The sequence below is a fragment of the Montipora capricornis genome, chromosome 2 (assembly GCF_036669925.1).
Source record: "Montipora capricornis isolate CH-2021 chromosome 2, ASM3666992v2, whole genome shotgun sequence".
NCBI lineage: Eukaryota > Metazoa > Cnidaria > Anthozoa > Scleractinia > Acroporidae > Montipora > Montipora capricornis.
Window position 1 is genome coordinate 36096917 of NC_090884.1, and position 16667 is coordinate 36113583.

General features: G+C 38.4%; 2 protein-coding genes across 3 annotated transcripts in view; both read left to right on the top strand.

Annotated features, from left to right (window-relative positions):
* The window catches only part of LOC138020196 (STING ER exit protein-like), a 12306-nt gene extending 5830 nt beyond the window's left edge, over positions 1-6476 (top strand). The window contains exons 3-8 of the mRNA XM_068867223.1: positions 1220-1261; positions 1434-1498; positions 2397-2458; positions 4303-4392; positions 5022-5117; positions 5991-6476. Of these exons, the coding sequence (XP_068723324.1) occupies positions 1220-1261; positions 1434-1498; positions 2397-2458; positions 4303-4392; positions 5022-5117; positions 5991-6044 (409 nt within the window). The 3' untranslated portion in view covers positions 6045-6476. The remainder of the gene's footprint in view (positions 1-1219; positions 1262-1433; positions 1499-2396; positions 2459-4302; positions 4393-5021; positions 5118-5990) is intronic.
* A 4170-nt stretch (positions 6477-10646) lies between these two features.
* The window catches only part of LOC138020365 (casein kinase I-like), a 29898-nt gene continuing 23877 nt past the window's right edge, over positions 10647-16667 (top strand). Inside the window, exon 1 of one of the 2 annotated variants that reach the window (XM_068867367.1) lies at positions 10647-11136. In XM_068867367.1, the coding sequence (XP_068723468.1) occupies positions 10900-11136 (237 nt within the window). In that variant the 5' untranslated portion in view covers positions 10647-10899. The remainder of the gene's footprint in view (positions 11137-16667) is intronic. The other variant, XR_011126320.1, reaches the window with a different exon arrangement.

Below are 16667 nucleotides of genomic sequence, written 5' to 3' on the forward strand. Positions count from 1 at the left end.
ACAAGCATTGATGTACCAACCACAGGGAAAAAAGACCCTTTGTTTCAACAGCCAGCGAGACTCTGGTTGGCACATTAATGGCAATAGGTAAACAACAAATTATCTTCCCTACAGTGTTTCAGCGTGTTGCGTTACACCTGGGTTTCCCCTCCACATAATGTATAATTTAAACAAATTGCTATTTACAGGGTGTCAAGTGGGTAAAATGGTCAGAAAATGAGAAATCAGGGGTTTTTTTAACCTAAAAGTAGCAACAAAATAGCAGCAGTTGCACATGAATAGGAAAATTAATGCAAATGTCTAATTGAAGTCATCATTGAAAGGTTCAAAATTATTGTTTTTAAATCAACACGAAGTACAAGCTTACTACATTTTTCTACAGCCATGAGCACAAAAGAATAGATAATTTTTCCTGAAAAACCAGCAAATTTAAAAGGCTCAGAATAATAGGAAATAACAATAGCTTGCACATTCATAAACTACCTACACAGGTTACTGCAGTACCCTTATGATCTACCCTCCGATTTCAATCCGTGGCGATTTAGTAAATCGTCTACACATGTTGCTAATTGTAACTAGTAGGAACTGGTAAGGAGACGTATAATGTTTCTGCGGACAAGAAGGAAGGTAAAATACACTGTCTAAGTTTTTTAAACGACATTTAATAGGCTGCGCTGGAGAGACAAAAAAAACATTGTTGTACATAGATATATGATTGGCAAAAAAAAAAACTTAAAAAGTAATTTAAATATTAGAATGTTACATGTACAGATTCATGGCTTATTTCCTGTGAGTCTGTCATTAATATACAGTACAATGTATCTTAGTTCAAGTACCTTGTTTGCTAGTGATCAAATGTCACACATAGTTGTAAATACATGTACATGTACAAATGTAGGTGTGACTGCTTTCTGCTACATCATTCAATATTGTCAGTACTTGCTTTCGTTTCTTGCCACTTGACTGCAATTACTGGAGCTCATGAATTTTTTTATTATGTTTATTTTTAGTAGTAAAAAAAAAAAGAATTTTATCCTAGCATCAAAATCAAAAATACATTATTCTCTTCAAACTCATTCTTAATTGTAAACTAATTAAGTATATAGTGTTAACAGAAAAATCAAAAGGCTTATCAATTCTACCCCCTATCTTTAATTGGCAAGAAAACTGTATAAAATACTGTTTTTTAATTACTTTTCTTTTTATATCATTTTTTTAGGTCTGGTGGCATTGAGAGGCAGTTCCGTTTAAAGTGCAAAAAGTGAGCTTGAGCTTTTTTTTTTTATAATGATTTATTATTATTCCCCAGCTATTAAAATTTTCTTACGATTTTTATGGAGCATGCATTAGTTAATATTATGTTTACAGTTTTAACTTTTTATTGCTTTGCTTTTATTTATCCATTATTGATTTATTATTTTATTTTTATGTAGGTGCAATCTGTGGCTTTTTTACCGACCTTCAAAGAAGGATCAAACAGTTACATTTGTGGTAGATGGTGAGAATGGTCTTTCATCTAACTTACTGTATTGTTGATAGTGTTACTGACAGTATAAATTCGTTGAAATTAACGAGTATGAAGTGTCACTGTAACGAGCATTTCAAAGAGTCGCAACTCAAAAGACAAAAAATATTTTGCCCAATTATAATTGAATTTCGACAGTTAATAGATGAAACCATATTCAAAAGACTGAGAGCTCTGGGAATTTTAAAATTCTAAATGCTTTTTTGTCTTTTCCACAAGGTCTCAGCCTGAGAATGTTTTGCTAGCATTTTCAAAAATAATCAAACTAAATTTTGAATGTGATTTGAATGAGGGAAATTAAAGCCTTTTCTTTTTTTTTTCTTTTTTTTTTTTCAGTTTCTGAGTCACTTACATTGTACTTTTTCCCAAATGAGAAATTTATGTAAATTGAGTTGGACCTTCTGAAGAAAGACTTCTTCCTTGGTGGTTTACAAGTCATGTAACCTCAAGAAAAACTCAAGAGTTCATTTGCCAGAATAATAAATCGAAATTTCAGACTGACTGTACTTCTTTGAGCTCAGTTTTATGTCAAAAAAATTATAGTTGTGGTAATCCCTGCAATGTGAAGGGAAGTCCTCCAACCTTTTCACTGGAGACACAGTACATATACTTGTTGAAATTACAACCATGATCCAGAGGGCTGTGTCAATATCTACCCTATACCATGAAATGTATACATGCTGCTTCCAATGGCTCTATGCACCTTCCAACTCTAGGAAATCCTGTGTAGGCTTTCACTTGAATGTGCATTAAACAGCTCTTTCTGTGTGGCCAGTGCTATTCACAAAACTAACCTTTGAACAGGTAATACATTGTACGTGTACACTGTACCATCACTTATACAGCATTTTATGCATTATCATTTTGTTAGGGGCATTGGTGCACAGTGGAGAAAGTCAAACCACAGCAACTGTTAGACCTAAGCCAAACAAGGTACAGCAAACTGTCTAGTACATGACTAGGAAGCTGATACTTGTAACTCAAGGGTGGCTCACTTGGTTGAGCATTGGGCTGCCGTTGATTCAAACCCTGGCCAGATCAAAAATTCAAGATCTTTAAATAACTGAGGAGAAGGTGCTGTCTTAAATATATGTAATTTCATCTGCAAAATGGTTAGACTTTCAAGTCTTCTCAGATGAGGACTATAAACCGTAGGCTCTGTCTCGTATTCGAACATGTAAGTTCCCTGTGGGACGTAAAAGAACCCACGCCCTACATGTACATGTACAATGTATATTCAAGAAAAGTAGTGGGTGGAGTTCCTGGTGTTGTGGCTAGGTCCATATCGATTACCAGCTGAATTGCTTCCAAAATTTCAACCCATTCAAGAAACAAATTAACAGCAAACAAAGGGAGTAAAATCCATGATTGTGCGGCTCTTCGTAGGGAAAGGGTTCATCCCTGAGCAGCCCCATGCAATAATATTATAGAGGAAAAAAATTGTCTGTTGTTAGACAGTAAATCTAAAAGTGTCAGGAAAGGGTTAATTAATCCATTCACTTCTCAGGTGCCCTAGCATGCCTCCAGTTTACAAGTAAAATCGTCTGGGGTTAGACAGAGTAAAATCTGTTGTCTTACTCCCTGGGGTAAATGGGTTATTTATAATGAACCCCCTGCTTAATCTCTTTTTAGTTGTTGATCCTTTAGGCCTTACATTTAGATTGATATTAATGAAAGTACATACTGTAATCATAGAAAGGAGGGAATTTTGAACTTTTTATTAGGTAGATCCACTTTAAAGGAGGCAATCATGGTGTCTTTGCTCCTCAGAATTTTGTTGGGGTTTATTTTTTTCATCTTCTTTAACCTTTATGCGACTGAGATACAGTTGAAGGCCGTGCAATCAACCGGGCTTCATCTGAAGTTTCTGGTCTTCAATCTCTGACTTTATTTTGACCTTGAGGCACAGAAATATTAAAATCAGTAAAAATTGCCACGATCAAGAAATACAGATTCAGATAATTAATTATTATTCCATCGAGTCCGAGGACTCTGATATCTGTTCTCTTGCATTGTGTGAGATCGATGACGAAGATGGTGATTTGCAAGTGATGCTGATGATGCCAAGTAAAATCGAAAAAGTTCGGATTGCTTACGGTGTCTGCCAATGAGCTGATGGCTGATGAAGACTGTTAAGAGCATATAATTATGTAAAGGAGCTTAAAGAAAATGAAAAGCTCGAGCAAATGTTGTAGAAAATTTGAAGCAACGTGCATACAGTATTCTAGACAAAATTTTCCTCTTTGCGGTCTCAACGTCTCTCAGTGCGAAAATCGCTTCCCCAGCTGACATCACACACCGAATTCTGACTCGATCTCCAGCAAGCTCTGTGGTGAGCCAAAGTGGCACATTTATTTCATAATTATTTTGAACAAAAATTGAGGAAATACAGTAACATGTATAACAATAATTTTTTTTTCACCAACATGGTCAATAACAAAAGAATATTTTGACGGCTACTGAACAAAAAAATTTAGAGGTTACTGTAGGTGTACTTTAAGTGTTGTACTTTTTCTTCCCATATTGAATAACATCAACTCCCGGCCTATTCCATCAGGCTGTGGTGCTGTGCTCTGAGGTCATACATGGGTCGTGTTCAGGGGCCGAGCGCCTAGCCGGCAGCACAGCTCCTTCGGCCCGACCTCGTTGAGCTGCGCTCTTAGTAATTCAGTCTCCAACTGCGAGAAAGAGCGATTAGCAGATCACATATTATTATTATTAATGCAAAAATTATATTCTGTAGATAATCTTGTCTTCGGTTGTTACATTTTTCAAAGGTAATGATGACAAAAAGAACAAAAGAATTTGGTAAATTTAGCTCTGTCACAGTGTCTACTATTGATGAAGAAGAAGAGGAAATTGAACAGGTATGTTATGACTTCAATGGTACATGTTCAGATTGCAAGAAAAAAACGTAAACAATAATAGGGTGGTTTACATCAATTAGAAAAAGTTTACATGTAAATAATCCACAGCTCATGCAAACTGTGTATAAATGAGACGCAAATGAAGCCCATTACTGTATACGAGTGCTGCTCATGCAAGATACAGATTTTTTGCCAAAATACATGTAGTTCAAGTCTCCTTCTTGTCTGTACCTCAGTTTCTTGCTGGTTTTCATGGAAGGTTGTGCCTGTTACATGTACAGTAATTGACAAAATGGCTCATGTTACATGTAGCAAGATGAGGGAAAAGAGAAGACTCTGATATCAGTGCCTCTTGAGTCTGAATCTTCTTCAGAGATTTTAACATCTATTAAGCAATTGATCATATTGTCTTGAATTCCGCAAGAATTCCATCTCTTGTACATTGTTCACGTACCATGACTGGCTTTTGAGTGATGCTGCTTTTTGATACTCAGGTACATGTACTGTGCAAGGCAGCCCTGAATTACACATACCGGTGTACTGCATATTTTATACAGTACAGTGTAAATTACATGTGTAATATTTTTTGTTGCACGCTAATGATTTGCTTCATAATTGTTTTATTGAAGCATGAGGTGGCATCATCATATGCTCATAATGCTCAAATTATTGAGAAACAACTTGAGAGGAAATCAACAGCTCAGAAAAGGGCAGCTGCTGAACAGGTACTTTTCTACAATTATCTGTGCATCAATCCTTTGGTCAACATTTAATAATTGCATTGGACTTCAACAATGATTGAATACGTTTTAAAACTTTTGATGTTGTCATACATGTAGACATTTTGCTTTGCTGGTTTAAATTTTCACCAGTTATAATAAATTATTATAATAAAGTTAGGACTGCTACATGTATTTCTAGTGAAAATTGAAACAAACATTGACTTGCATGTAAGTAAATAATAATATAAAAATTATTATTGTAATATTTACCCCCAAGTACATATAGGTGAATTATTATTATTATTATCATGATCATGCTGACATTATTTAAGGCCCTATGAGGGTAGTCAATTCATTATGTACCACGTATGTGGATATGTACATCACAGTTACTTACACTGTACATGGTATTACAATATTATTATCATTATTTGTTTATTTCTTTGATGGCAGGGTGGGACTTGAACACTGTTATTAAATAAATTTAATCACCTTTGAATCAACTCGGCCAGATATTTTGGCTGTGTAACTTTTCAGCTATAAACTTTGGGAGGTCCTCAACTTCACCCTACATCTAGTTTCTGATGAAGACTTAAGTTGCTGGTCAAAAGTTAATTAATAAAAGCAATCAAAATATCAGTTAAGATCAAAATTTGAATTGATTTGATTATTGTTAACCTACGCAACACTGATTCATTCTTGATAACATTATCGTCAATTCTACGATAGCCTGCTTGCGGGCGGTAGATGTTGTTGTCGCCGCGAAACACGTATCAAACGCCATATTGAAAAGAGCGGAAGAGAAAAATCGGCGTGGAACAACATCTACCGCGCCATTCTACTATGATTTATTCTCATATTTCTTTTTTGACTCAGCTTAAACAGGATCCTACCAAGAAGGCAAGAGGCACACTTATTGATAGGAATTAGCTTCCTTGCCTGCTTTTGATCTCATTCAGCATCCCTTGAGAGGAATGACAGTTCAGTTGAATCTGCCCTCAGAAAATAGAAAGCAAGTGCAATTATTTTAATAATAATATGCATTTCCTGGAAAAAGCTCTGCTAATTATTTTATTTCAAACATTTTTAGGATGGCTATAAGACCTTTACACGTGTGCACTTGCTGTTGTCCGAGTGCTTTAACACCTCTTTTAGGAACATCTTTTTTGTTTATCAAAATCGCTTTCCACGTAATTTCAATTTTGGTCAAGTACTTTCATTTTTTTCTTTTCTAGTTAGGTACATACATGTAAAAGTTGTTTATTGTCAACAGAGGTTTCGAGAAGTGAAAAACAACGGAGAGCAGCATTAATCTACATGTACAGTACTTAAATAAACTTACAGTGCCTGGTGGCAACATCATTGTAGTTGTAACCTTAAGTTGAAACTTGTTTAAATAATCCATCCACCATTTTGGTGTTCACGTAGTCACTGTAGTTTGAGGTGATGTAGTTGTTGCAATGATAGCTCTATTATTAACCGATTGATACCTACTTTTCTTTCTCGGGGAGGTGGATGGAGGGGGTGTCTAATGACTTTGTTGATGTCCGCTGGCTTGCGCGAAATTTGCACCAATCAAAAAGCAGAGAATAATAAGGGAGTTTTGAAGGGGAAAAATGAGAGGGAACCGATAGTGTGATCGTTTCCTGAAGATTTGTCTTTGTTTATTTTTTTCTTTCGCGGTTTGACTAGCATTTAGTTGTTCTTTTAGAATGTCGGTCGTTTCGCCAATGTCCAGTTCGCGAACGTACTTTAAGTTTGTCTAATTAAAACCCATAATTTGGTACCTCTTAGGGGTGAAAAAGAAAAAAAATTCATGCCACGTCCACAAGACAGGATCTTGGTACCGCTTAAGATTTCTGTTCAAAATCTCCGACGAGCACCCCCGTCCTTTTTATAAGGGAGTCGTCAGCGAAACGACCAGCTACCGTTTTTTAACGACCCATGTCGAGTGCATGTGCGAGGTGTCAGTTTGTCAGATTAGCCTTGTAGACAGTTTTTCACCGAGATAAGGTTCCTTGAGGCATAGTTAGTGAAGGGACTCCGCTAACTATGCTTGAGGGTAAAGCTCGAAAATTGGTGCATACCTTAAGCATATGTTTGACCTTGAAAAGATATCAAAGCAACACCGAATAATTTCAATCATTTTATTTTAAAATATTAATCGCGGCCCTGTATAGCAAGCGAATTCTCGACTAATTTACGACAGTTTACGTATTTGCACTGTGAATGTCTTCATAATCTCTCAAATCCGACACAAGGTCAGTAGTGTAAAAACGCATCAGTGTCTTGACAGAAAATTCTTGGTTAGCAGTTTGCCGATAAAGGAATATAGTAACTAGCTATAGGATTTTTAGAATATCGGGTGCAACTTTCAAGCATACTCCTGCCCTTTTGAGTTGTATGTCGAAAAAAAGAGTATAATAACAAACAAAAGTAATTCATTTTCCTTGTAAAATAGTAGTAATTATAAAATTCGTTTGTAAAGTTAACGTGTAGCGAGGTCCATCGTTTTGCTCGTGCAAAAACAATTCCAGAACTTAACTGTCATGTACATGTTCAGTCATCCTAGTGGTGCATGTTGGTTATGGCTATATTCATGTAATTTAAGCCGATAATTCTTGTGTAACTAGCGAAATTCAAGTGTTAAAGCTGCTACACTCGGCGCAAAGCTGGTATAAATCCACCACATTTTTTTCGTAATTTCTTCCGACCTTAATTTTTTTTTTTCATTCTCTTTCCCGGTTGGGCTTCGTCCTTCTGTTACAAAGGTTGAAAGAAATTACCAAATCCGCACGATGGGGAGAAAAAATGTTGTGGCAATACCGTAATAACTCTCTGTCCAGTTTGGTGTTGACTGGTTACTTGCTCTGGATTTATAAGTTGAGTATAACTTCTCTCCAAGTGTCGCTTTGCTCTTGAACATCGCTTCAGCGAATGAGCGGTTAGTTCTTTAAGCCCACCATTCTTGGCAAAGAATACTCTATGCACATCCGACCAACTGTAGTAAATAGTCCCTCTTTCATTTCTCACTTCCCTTACGCCGGAAAAATCTCCCGCTGCCAGATTCCAAACGCGCTGGATTCTTCCAAGGGGCATCTCACTCACTTTTACGCGCAGAAATGCTTCCCTATGATTCAGAATCCAGGAAGGTAGCTCCGGAGCGCTTGTGTTTAATATCACCCAAGTCCATAACCAACCTGGCAAATACCCGTATTTACCAGAAGAATAAAACCTTTCCGAGAGGTAAATCTTTGTCACTGTGCGTGACATCGATACTAAGCGATATATTTCGTAAAACGACTTGAACGGCCGTTTGATTCGCAGATCAAGTTCGAGGTCTCTCCGAAGGATTTTCTTCCACAGCGGGTCACCGAAGATGATTCCATCTCGAAGGCGTTTGCTAGTTTGACAAAGTCTCGTTATCGATTTCGCATCAATGTAAGCGCAGATGTGCAGTATAATTTCGTTGCTTAGCTTCGTAAGGTAACAGCATTTGTTTTTCTCTTCTCCATTTGATGACGTTACTACGTTCTGGAAAGCGCAGTCCATGTGCAATAAAAAGGAAAACCCTTCCGCCACCAAAATGGGCGTTTTTCGATAGTCCGCCTGTTAGGGTTACCTCATGTTTTCCTTTGGTTGGGTGGTAATTTACTTTGTGTATGTCACATGTTCTTAATTCTCTGATAACAATTCCTTGTTTGATGGTTGACGGTAATTAGACTGGTGAGATCAATTAAGAATTTTGCGAATGATAAGCCATAATGACGCATGCAATTAGTAAGAAAGCACAGGAAGCCCAGTGTGGACGGATTCAACATTCACCCTGGGAAACTTTGCAATTGTCTTTACTTAACTGTAATGCTTTTTGGAAGAAAGGAGAACGAACTTATAATAAACGTTTAAAAAGACGAAAAATTTAAGGCCCTTGCCGGGGTCTGTAAAAGTGGGCTCACGGTTGAACGAGCACTTTTACAAGGTACACCTCATACCATGGCATCAGTGTCCCTCAGTAGTTGATGAGTGATATAATTTTCCACCTATTCCGTTAGACCTACCACTACTCTGTATAGAATTTGATGGAGTAGTGCCTTCGAAGATCAGACGACAAGCCCCTTTCGAAAGGAATCGAATCGCGTATTACATTCTTAGCCTGGCCAAATGTTTTCTCTTTTCGTGTGTTACATCTAATGTAACTCAGAGAGGAATTCGAAGAATTCTTAAATCACTCGCCTGCAGCTTATGATTTACGATTCTTCTCGTGTTCTTCCAACATCACGCGTGGTTTATCAGCCTATAAACCATAGAAACTTCTGGTATATTGCTTTTTATTAAAAACTGTTTTGATTGACTAAGCGATCATGGGTTATGAGCCATTATACCATGATCTACAAACACGGCAAGCATATGCGTGATTTTTTGGGCCTTTTTATTTTTATTGTAGTCTAGTTTTCTATATTTTGGGGGCGTTTTTAATAAAACAATTATTCTACTCGCGCTTGTTGGATATGAGATGATTATAGCCAACTCGGCGCTACGCGCCTCGTTGGCTATCAATCATCTCATATCCAACGCGCTCATGGAATAATTGTTAAATAATAATTAAAGTGCTACTGTGAACAAAAATCAATTCTACTTTTTCTTGGTATTTCAAAACTATGTTAACTGAACAATAAGTGACTGTAGTTTTAAGCCTGTTTATTTTGACTGAAATTTTCCTAATTAATGGTCCGCCATTAATACATTTAAAATCTTGACAGAGCTAGATCGAGGATAAGATGACGTCAAAGACTCGCTAGTTTGAAAATCCAATGCGTGTGCACACGCCCATATAAATATGTAGCACTGGAGTTCGTGTTTTTGCATGTATCATAGACTGCGTTTACACGCTGCAATTTTAAGCAAGTGCGTCGTTGACGTCATCTTATCCTCTATCCAACCCGGAGGTCCAATCGGTCAGTCTTGAACGTGAGTAGTGGCGGACCGCGAAGTCCAAAACTTGCACTCAAAGAAAACAGCCATGGGATAAAATTCGAAGCTCGAAATTTTGCCAGTCAAGTGTCAAGCAAACACGCCTTCAAAATCTGTAGGAAAAAAGACAAGTGAACTTTTTGATCATAGTAGCACTTTAAGAAGACGCGCGACATTTCCATGAGTTTGCTGGCACAATAAACCAAAGCTGATTGACCAATCAGAGCGCGCGCATTGATTTGGTTATTACATAAATTTTGATTACTGTCTAAAAGGAGGTTAAGCACGCGACTTTTTTGAGCCACTTACGGCAACCGGAAGTGAGCTGTTTTCCTTTTATCTTGTCTTGACACTGCCACATTTACATTGCTAAGTATCTTTTCTCTCTTAGGAAAGATAAGTTCAAAAAGCTGTGGAAGACTACTGTCCTGGCATGCGAGATTTTCACCGTTCCTGGTCTTTCCATGGCTCAACTGAAGACTTTATATAAGTGACCTTAAGCACGAGCGTTTTTGAGACGCGAACGGCAACCGGAAGAGAACATTTCGCGTGCCAGGACAGTGGTGTCTCCCAGGTTTTTATACTAATCATCTCTAATGGAGAAAAGATACTTATCAATGTAAATGTGGTAGTGTGAACACAAGTTAAAAGGGAAAACAGCTCACTTCCGGTTGCCATGCGCGTGTCAAAAACGCGCGTGCTTAAGCTCCCCAGGTGCACGTGCACACTCACGACTACGCCACAATTGCAATTATGACGCTCACACAAGTCAGGCCTCAGAAAGAGAAAGACCCTCATAACTACTGACAATGACATGGCTGGTCCGTCTAGTTCTTCATTGTCAGGTGGAAGTCTGGTTGCCAACAAGTACCGCCTTTTGGTGCAGATCGGGATGGGTTCTTTTGGAATTATATGGTTAGGGAAAGATATGGAAAGCAGGGAACAAGTTGCAATAAAACTCGAATCACATTTCTCTCATCAACACAAGACCCTGTTGGAGGAAGCCCGTTTGCTTATGGCTTTGCACCGCGCTTGTGAAGGAGGAATTGCAGTATGTATAAATTTCATTTTTTTAATTAGGAATTGTTTATATCAATGTCATCTCGGAGTATGCAAATATTCCTCGTTGTGAAAAACTACTGAGATCGTTGGATGACGCAATTCTAGGCTGATTGGCTTGGCCATCATGGTAAATGTACGCATCAGCTTTTTTGTTTTGTTTTTCAGAAATGAAGATGGGAAGATTTATCCATAATTTGTGTCTATTTTTAATACAACAATTATCCCACTTGCGCTTGTTGGACATAAAATGATCATAGCCAACGAGGTGCGTTAGGCCTTGATCATCTTACATCCAACTTGCGCTTGTGGAATAATTGATAATTACCTGTTCCCTTAGCTTGATCCACCATGCAGTGTGCTTAGCTACTTAGCCGATGGACGTTCAGCAATAGACCTTATTCACGATAGCCGCCATGTTGGATTTGCTATTTTCATGCAAATTAGCTACACACTTCTGAGGGGCAAGCAACACAAGTTCGAGAGGTTATAACGAACATCTTAGCCACACAGATGATTTGTTTCATGTTCATTGAATGTTTATCACATTAAAACAGAATGCTTGCACCAGTTACTTCGATTTTTTTTTACTAAAAAATAGGCCAAAAACGAAGTCGAAAGTCAAAATGTCGGAGGCAATCAAAAGATATAAAATTATTACAAAAGGTACTTAATTCTAAATTCTAAAGTGTACTTTTAGCAATGCTAATTCAATATTTCGACGTGCCGATTTTCCGCAATTTGCCTTTATTCCGATGTTTGCCCCCCAGCATAACACATGGATAATTTGCATGACAATTTGAAAACCAACATGGCCGCCATCGTGAATAAGGGCTATTACATGCATTTCGATCTCGAAGCCGCCTCGACCTTCTCCACAATTTTAACACCAGCCAGTTTTATGAACACAGACAATTAACATCACAAATTGTTTCGCAAACTCTGCTCCTCAAGTTTAGACGAAAAGCTGTATTTACCATCATGTAAAAAAAGCTACCCTTAACACATGATCCTAATAATGGAACTAGGTGGAAAATGCTTAGCCACACAGGACACTTCGTGTTCAAAATGGGGCGTTTATGTAATTTCGTGCATTTCTGGTTGATGCCGGCGCCAAAGGAGTAAGTAATGTTTCTCCAGATTCTCTAATTTTCCATTCTTATCCAAAACTACTCAACTTTCGACATAATCTGCTTTAATTTCATTTGACTTGATTTGCAGTTTCCCAACTCTGCTCAAAAGGCTCTGTTTTCTTTTTATTATCAATACTTCAAACCAGTTTGATTTCGTGCTACTTATCGCAGCGACAAAATTAGCGCAAGCAGCGTTGTCGCATCGTGTGTACACTTCCGGCAACAAGTGGCTGCGACAAAATAAAAATGAACCAATGAGAGAGCGTGATATGGTCAGCCATATTGAATTAGAAAAGTAGTTCACATTCCCCCTCATACGAGATCACTGCGTGTGCACCGAACGGGCGTCGTGTCGGAGCGACTTGTTTTGCAAGTAGTACATGTCGAGCAACTTGTCGCATCGACAATGATTTTCATGAAACGAGACGCTTCCGTGAAGCATACACTGGCTTGCCTGTGGTACGTGTTACAGAAAATCAGAAGGCACTGAATTGTGTGGTATTGAAATACAGCATTCCAGTGTCCGAAGAATAACAAATAAAAGAGAAGCGAGAAACATTGGCTTCTGGGCTGACATGTTGATAATTTTCAAGTTCCCTCACAACTTCTTTTCACCACAAGTGTGCCCTCTGAGCATATGACAGCCCTTTCTCCCTTTCGGGCGGGGTTAGTGTCAGGATGGGAGACCAAAACAATAAACCCCTCATAAAACAGAAGCATCTGACCGAAAATACTATTAACGCTAACAAATGCGAACTCAGCAAGGTACAGATTCTGTTAGCTTGCTTTATGCAAAACAAATATTGATGCAAAAGCAAATAACTATTGATACACAGTTTTTAGAAAGAGCAGAACGAAGTTTCCGGGACGGTCGATCGAGAATAAAATATTAACGACATGAAAACAACATTAATTTTGAACCGTGAATATAGAATATAAAAAGTTACGATCAGCGACAAACATTTTGGGAGATTTTTGCTACGTTCAAATAAATCGCAAAATCGAAAGTGACATGCCGGAATTCAGCGGGCGCCGTGATTAAGTTACCGCGGCATGTTTACTCGCCAAACAGTGAAGTATCTGTGTCAAATGATGGCAAGATACCGGGTTTTTGAAAGTTTCTTTTTCTGTCAAAGCAATTTGTTGCGGCGACTTGTCCCCGCGACGTGTCGCAGCGACTTATCGCCTAGTGTGTCCCGGCCTTAACAGAACAAAGCACCGTTACGCCCTCGAGAAATTTAAAACAGATTGTTATTCATGTACCATTACAACGTATTGTATTCAAAGCCGCCAATCAATCAAACACGGAAAATAGACTATTTCGAATTTTTGATAACAAAAATTCCAAAACGTTTTCAGTGTTGGGTATTCCGCTCATTAATGAAAATGTTTTGTTATCAAACATGCTCTACTCTTCAGTGATATCAGCCTGCCGGCAACGAAACTTTTAATTTCATTGCATTAACTCGTTTGCGAATTACGTTCAACATATGGAAATCGTTGCCGTAGAAATCTGAATATTTGTGATTCCACTTCATTACTCCTTTTCAAAACCTGCACTCAGCCGTAAAATATCACTTTAGACGTCTGTGGTGTTTTTACACGGTTGTAGTTAGGGTTGTCCACATTATGCTGGCATAATTTTGAGCATAATAGTGAGGCATGACCATCGAGCATTACGCAAGCATAATAGTAAAAAAAATTCCTGGAAATATGTCAAAATATCGAAAATAAAGAAATAAATACATCGGAATTAGGTACAATCTCGAACCTGGGATTCCTGATTTCCTGTGGAGAAATATACGTGACAAACAACTGCCCCAAACTTCACCACAGGAAACGGACGTGGCCACGTGGGGCGATTGGGAGTTTGGGACTTTTATTTTTATGTAAAAAATGAGTGATCTGGGGGAAATTTTTGAGAATAATAGTGACACTTTTTGAGCATGATAGTAACATTTTTCGAGCATAAAGAAGTAGCATAATAGTGAAAATTGTGAGTATAATGTGGACAACCCTAGTCGTAGTTTCAGCTGTTTTCTATGTAACTGTACTCGATTTAGTTCTCTTTTGCATGAATGCCTCCCTCGGGGATGTTACATAAGCGAGCTCTTAAACCAAGCTGCATAACGTTGTCAAATTTTTCCAGTATTTCGTTCGTTAGCCGTTATTATGATCAAAAGCTACATAACAATTGATTAAGCCAGGTATAGAAGAAAAAAAAACCCGGCTGTATGGTAATAAGGGCGTTATATCATTTTTTTTCTTTTTTTTTTTGCCCAGTTTCTCCTGAAATGGACTTAAGTTGAAATTTCATTGTCTCAACAATCTTAGGAGCAACGCATTGCCTTGTCGTCTTCTCTCTTGTAATCAGAGTCACTTCCATTTCTCTCACATTTTCCCTCAGCTTTAAAGTTCGTCAGACTTCTCCGTAGGACAAGCGCGAAAATATCGACACATTCTCTTATCTTCTTCCAGTAGTCAACTCGACATGTTACCTCATCGGTCGACGGTTCCGTTTTGAGTCCTTCTCTATTTCATTTGGGCTTTTCCTTTAGAATCAGAGTCACTACCATTTCTTTCACATTTTTCCACAGCATTAAAGTTCGTCAGATTTCTCTGTAGGACAAGCGCGCAAATATCGACATTCTCTTATCTTCTTCCAGTAGTCGACTCGGCATGTTTCCTCATCGGTGGTGTCGTTCTGTGGCCCTCTCCATTTCAGTTTTGTCTGCTCGTGTCGTTTTTCTTTGACCGTTTTTCCTTTTACTCCCGTAGTGGCAAAGATATCAGGCAGTGATACCTGCGAGCGTAAGTGGAACTGCCTCGGCATGGACTCCCTAGATGAACTCGTTCTACTCCTGTACCTAGCGAGGAAACCTAGTTGTTCCTGTTGATCGCCGACTAAAAATGAAGGAGAACAAGAAGCGGACAGCACTTGCTGTTTGTTATCAGATCCTATATCATTTCTTTTCAGTCTGGGTGACATGTCCCCTACTAAACCGGACTGCCGTTGTAGGATAAGTTTCCGATTCTTGAGAAACAATCTTTCCTCTGAGTTCCTTTCCTTCTCGAGCTGCCGTGTGTGTTTGTGAAACGTTGCCGCGTCGATTGCATTCCGCCTTCGTAGAGCTTTTGCGTTGTTCTTTGATAAAACGGAATCGTCACCACTGGGTCTCATTTTTGAAATACTCTCGTAAACTGATCGTATAAGTACTGGCATCTTCTTGATATAGCCACCAGGGTGTACGCATCACTGGTTTCCTCCTTTAGGAGCAACGAACAATGACATCTTTTTCTATATAGTTGCATCCCGTAACTTGATGGGTACATTCTCTGAGAAAGGTCGCAGAAGGCGGCTGAAAATTTAATTTTTTAACTTTCTTTAGATCTGTTTTAACCCCTCTTCCTTAAAAAAAAAAAAAAAACTTCTTTTAATCCATTGTTAAGTTATTAAAATAGCAGTGGTTAAACAAAACTAACTCTGAGCAAAAGTTGTTATGATATCTCAAGTGGGGCTTTCTCCGCATGTGTGGAACAATATAAGCAAATGAGGCTTCATTACTCCTATTGATTATCGTGGTTGCATCCTGCGAACGCCGACGTATTTCCGGCTGTCTTTTCTCCACTGTTTTCTCGATTCGTTCCGCGTGAGACGGATGGCAAATTAACCCGAGCTCAAGAGATTTATCGGCCAAAGAACAATGCCTAAACGGAAAAAACGAAAAAGATGTCAAAGGGATCCATGCAAGTCTTAATGATGCACGTCGATCTCGAAGCCCCCTCGACCTTCTCCACAATTTTAACACCAGCCAGTTTTATGAACACAGACAATTAACATCACAAATTGTTTCGCTAACTCTGCTCCTCAAATTTAGACGAGAAGCTGTATTTACCATCATCTAAAAAACGCTATCCTTAACACATGATCCTAATAATGGAACTAGGTGGCAAATGCTTAGCCACACAGGACAGTTGGTGTTCAAAATGGGGCGTGTATGTAATTGCCTTCATTTCTGGTTGATGCCGGCGCCAAAGGAGTAAGTAATGTTTCTCCAGATTCTCTTGTTTTCCATTCTTATCCAAAACTACTCAACTTTCGACATAATCTGCTTTAATTTCATTTGACTTGATTTGCAGTTTCCCAACTCTGCTCAAAAGGCTCTGTTTTCTTTTTATTATCAATACTACGCATTGTCACTGACCGAACTGCATCCCTGTCTGCACTGAGTATACTTACCGGCGTCTGGACCCTTGAATCAAACCTCCTTCTTTTAAGCAAATAATTTCAAATCGTCCATGTGCAATACTGACTGTTTATCCTTAAAGGGCTATGTCACGATATTTTAGGGTGTTCCGGAGAAATGTTTTGTTAATTGCGAGTTTGAGC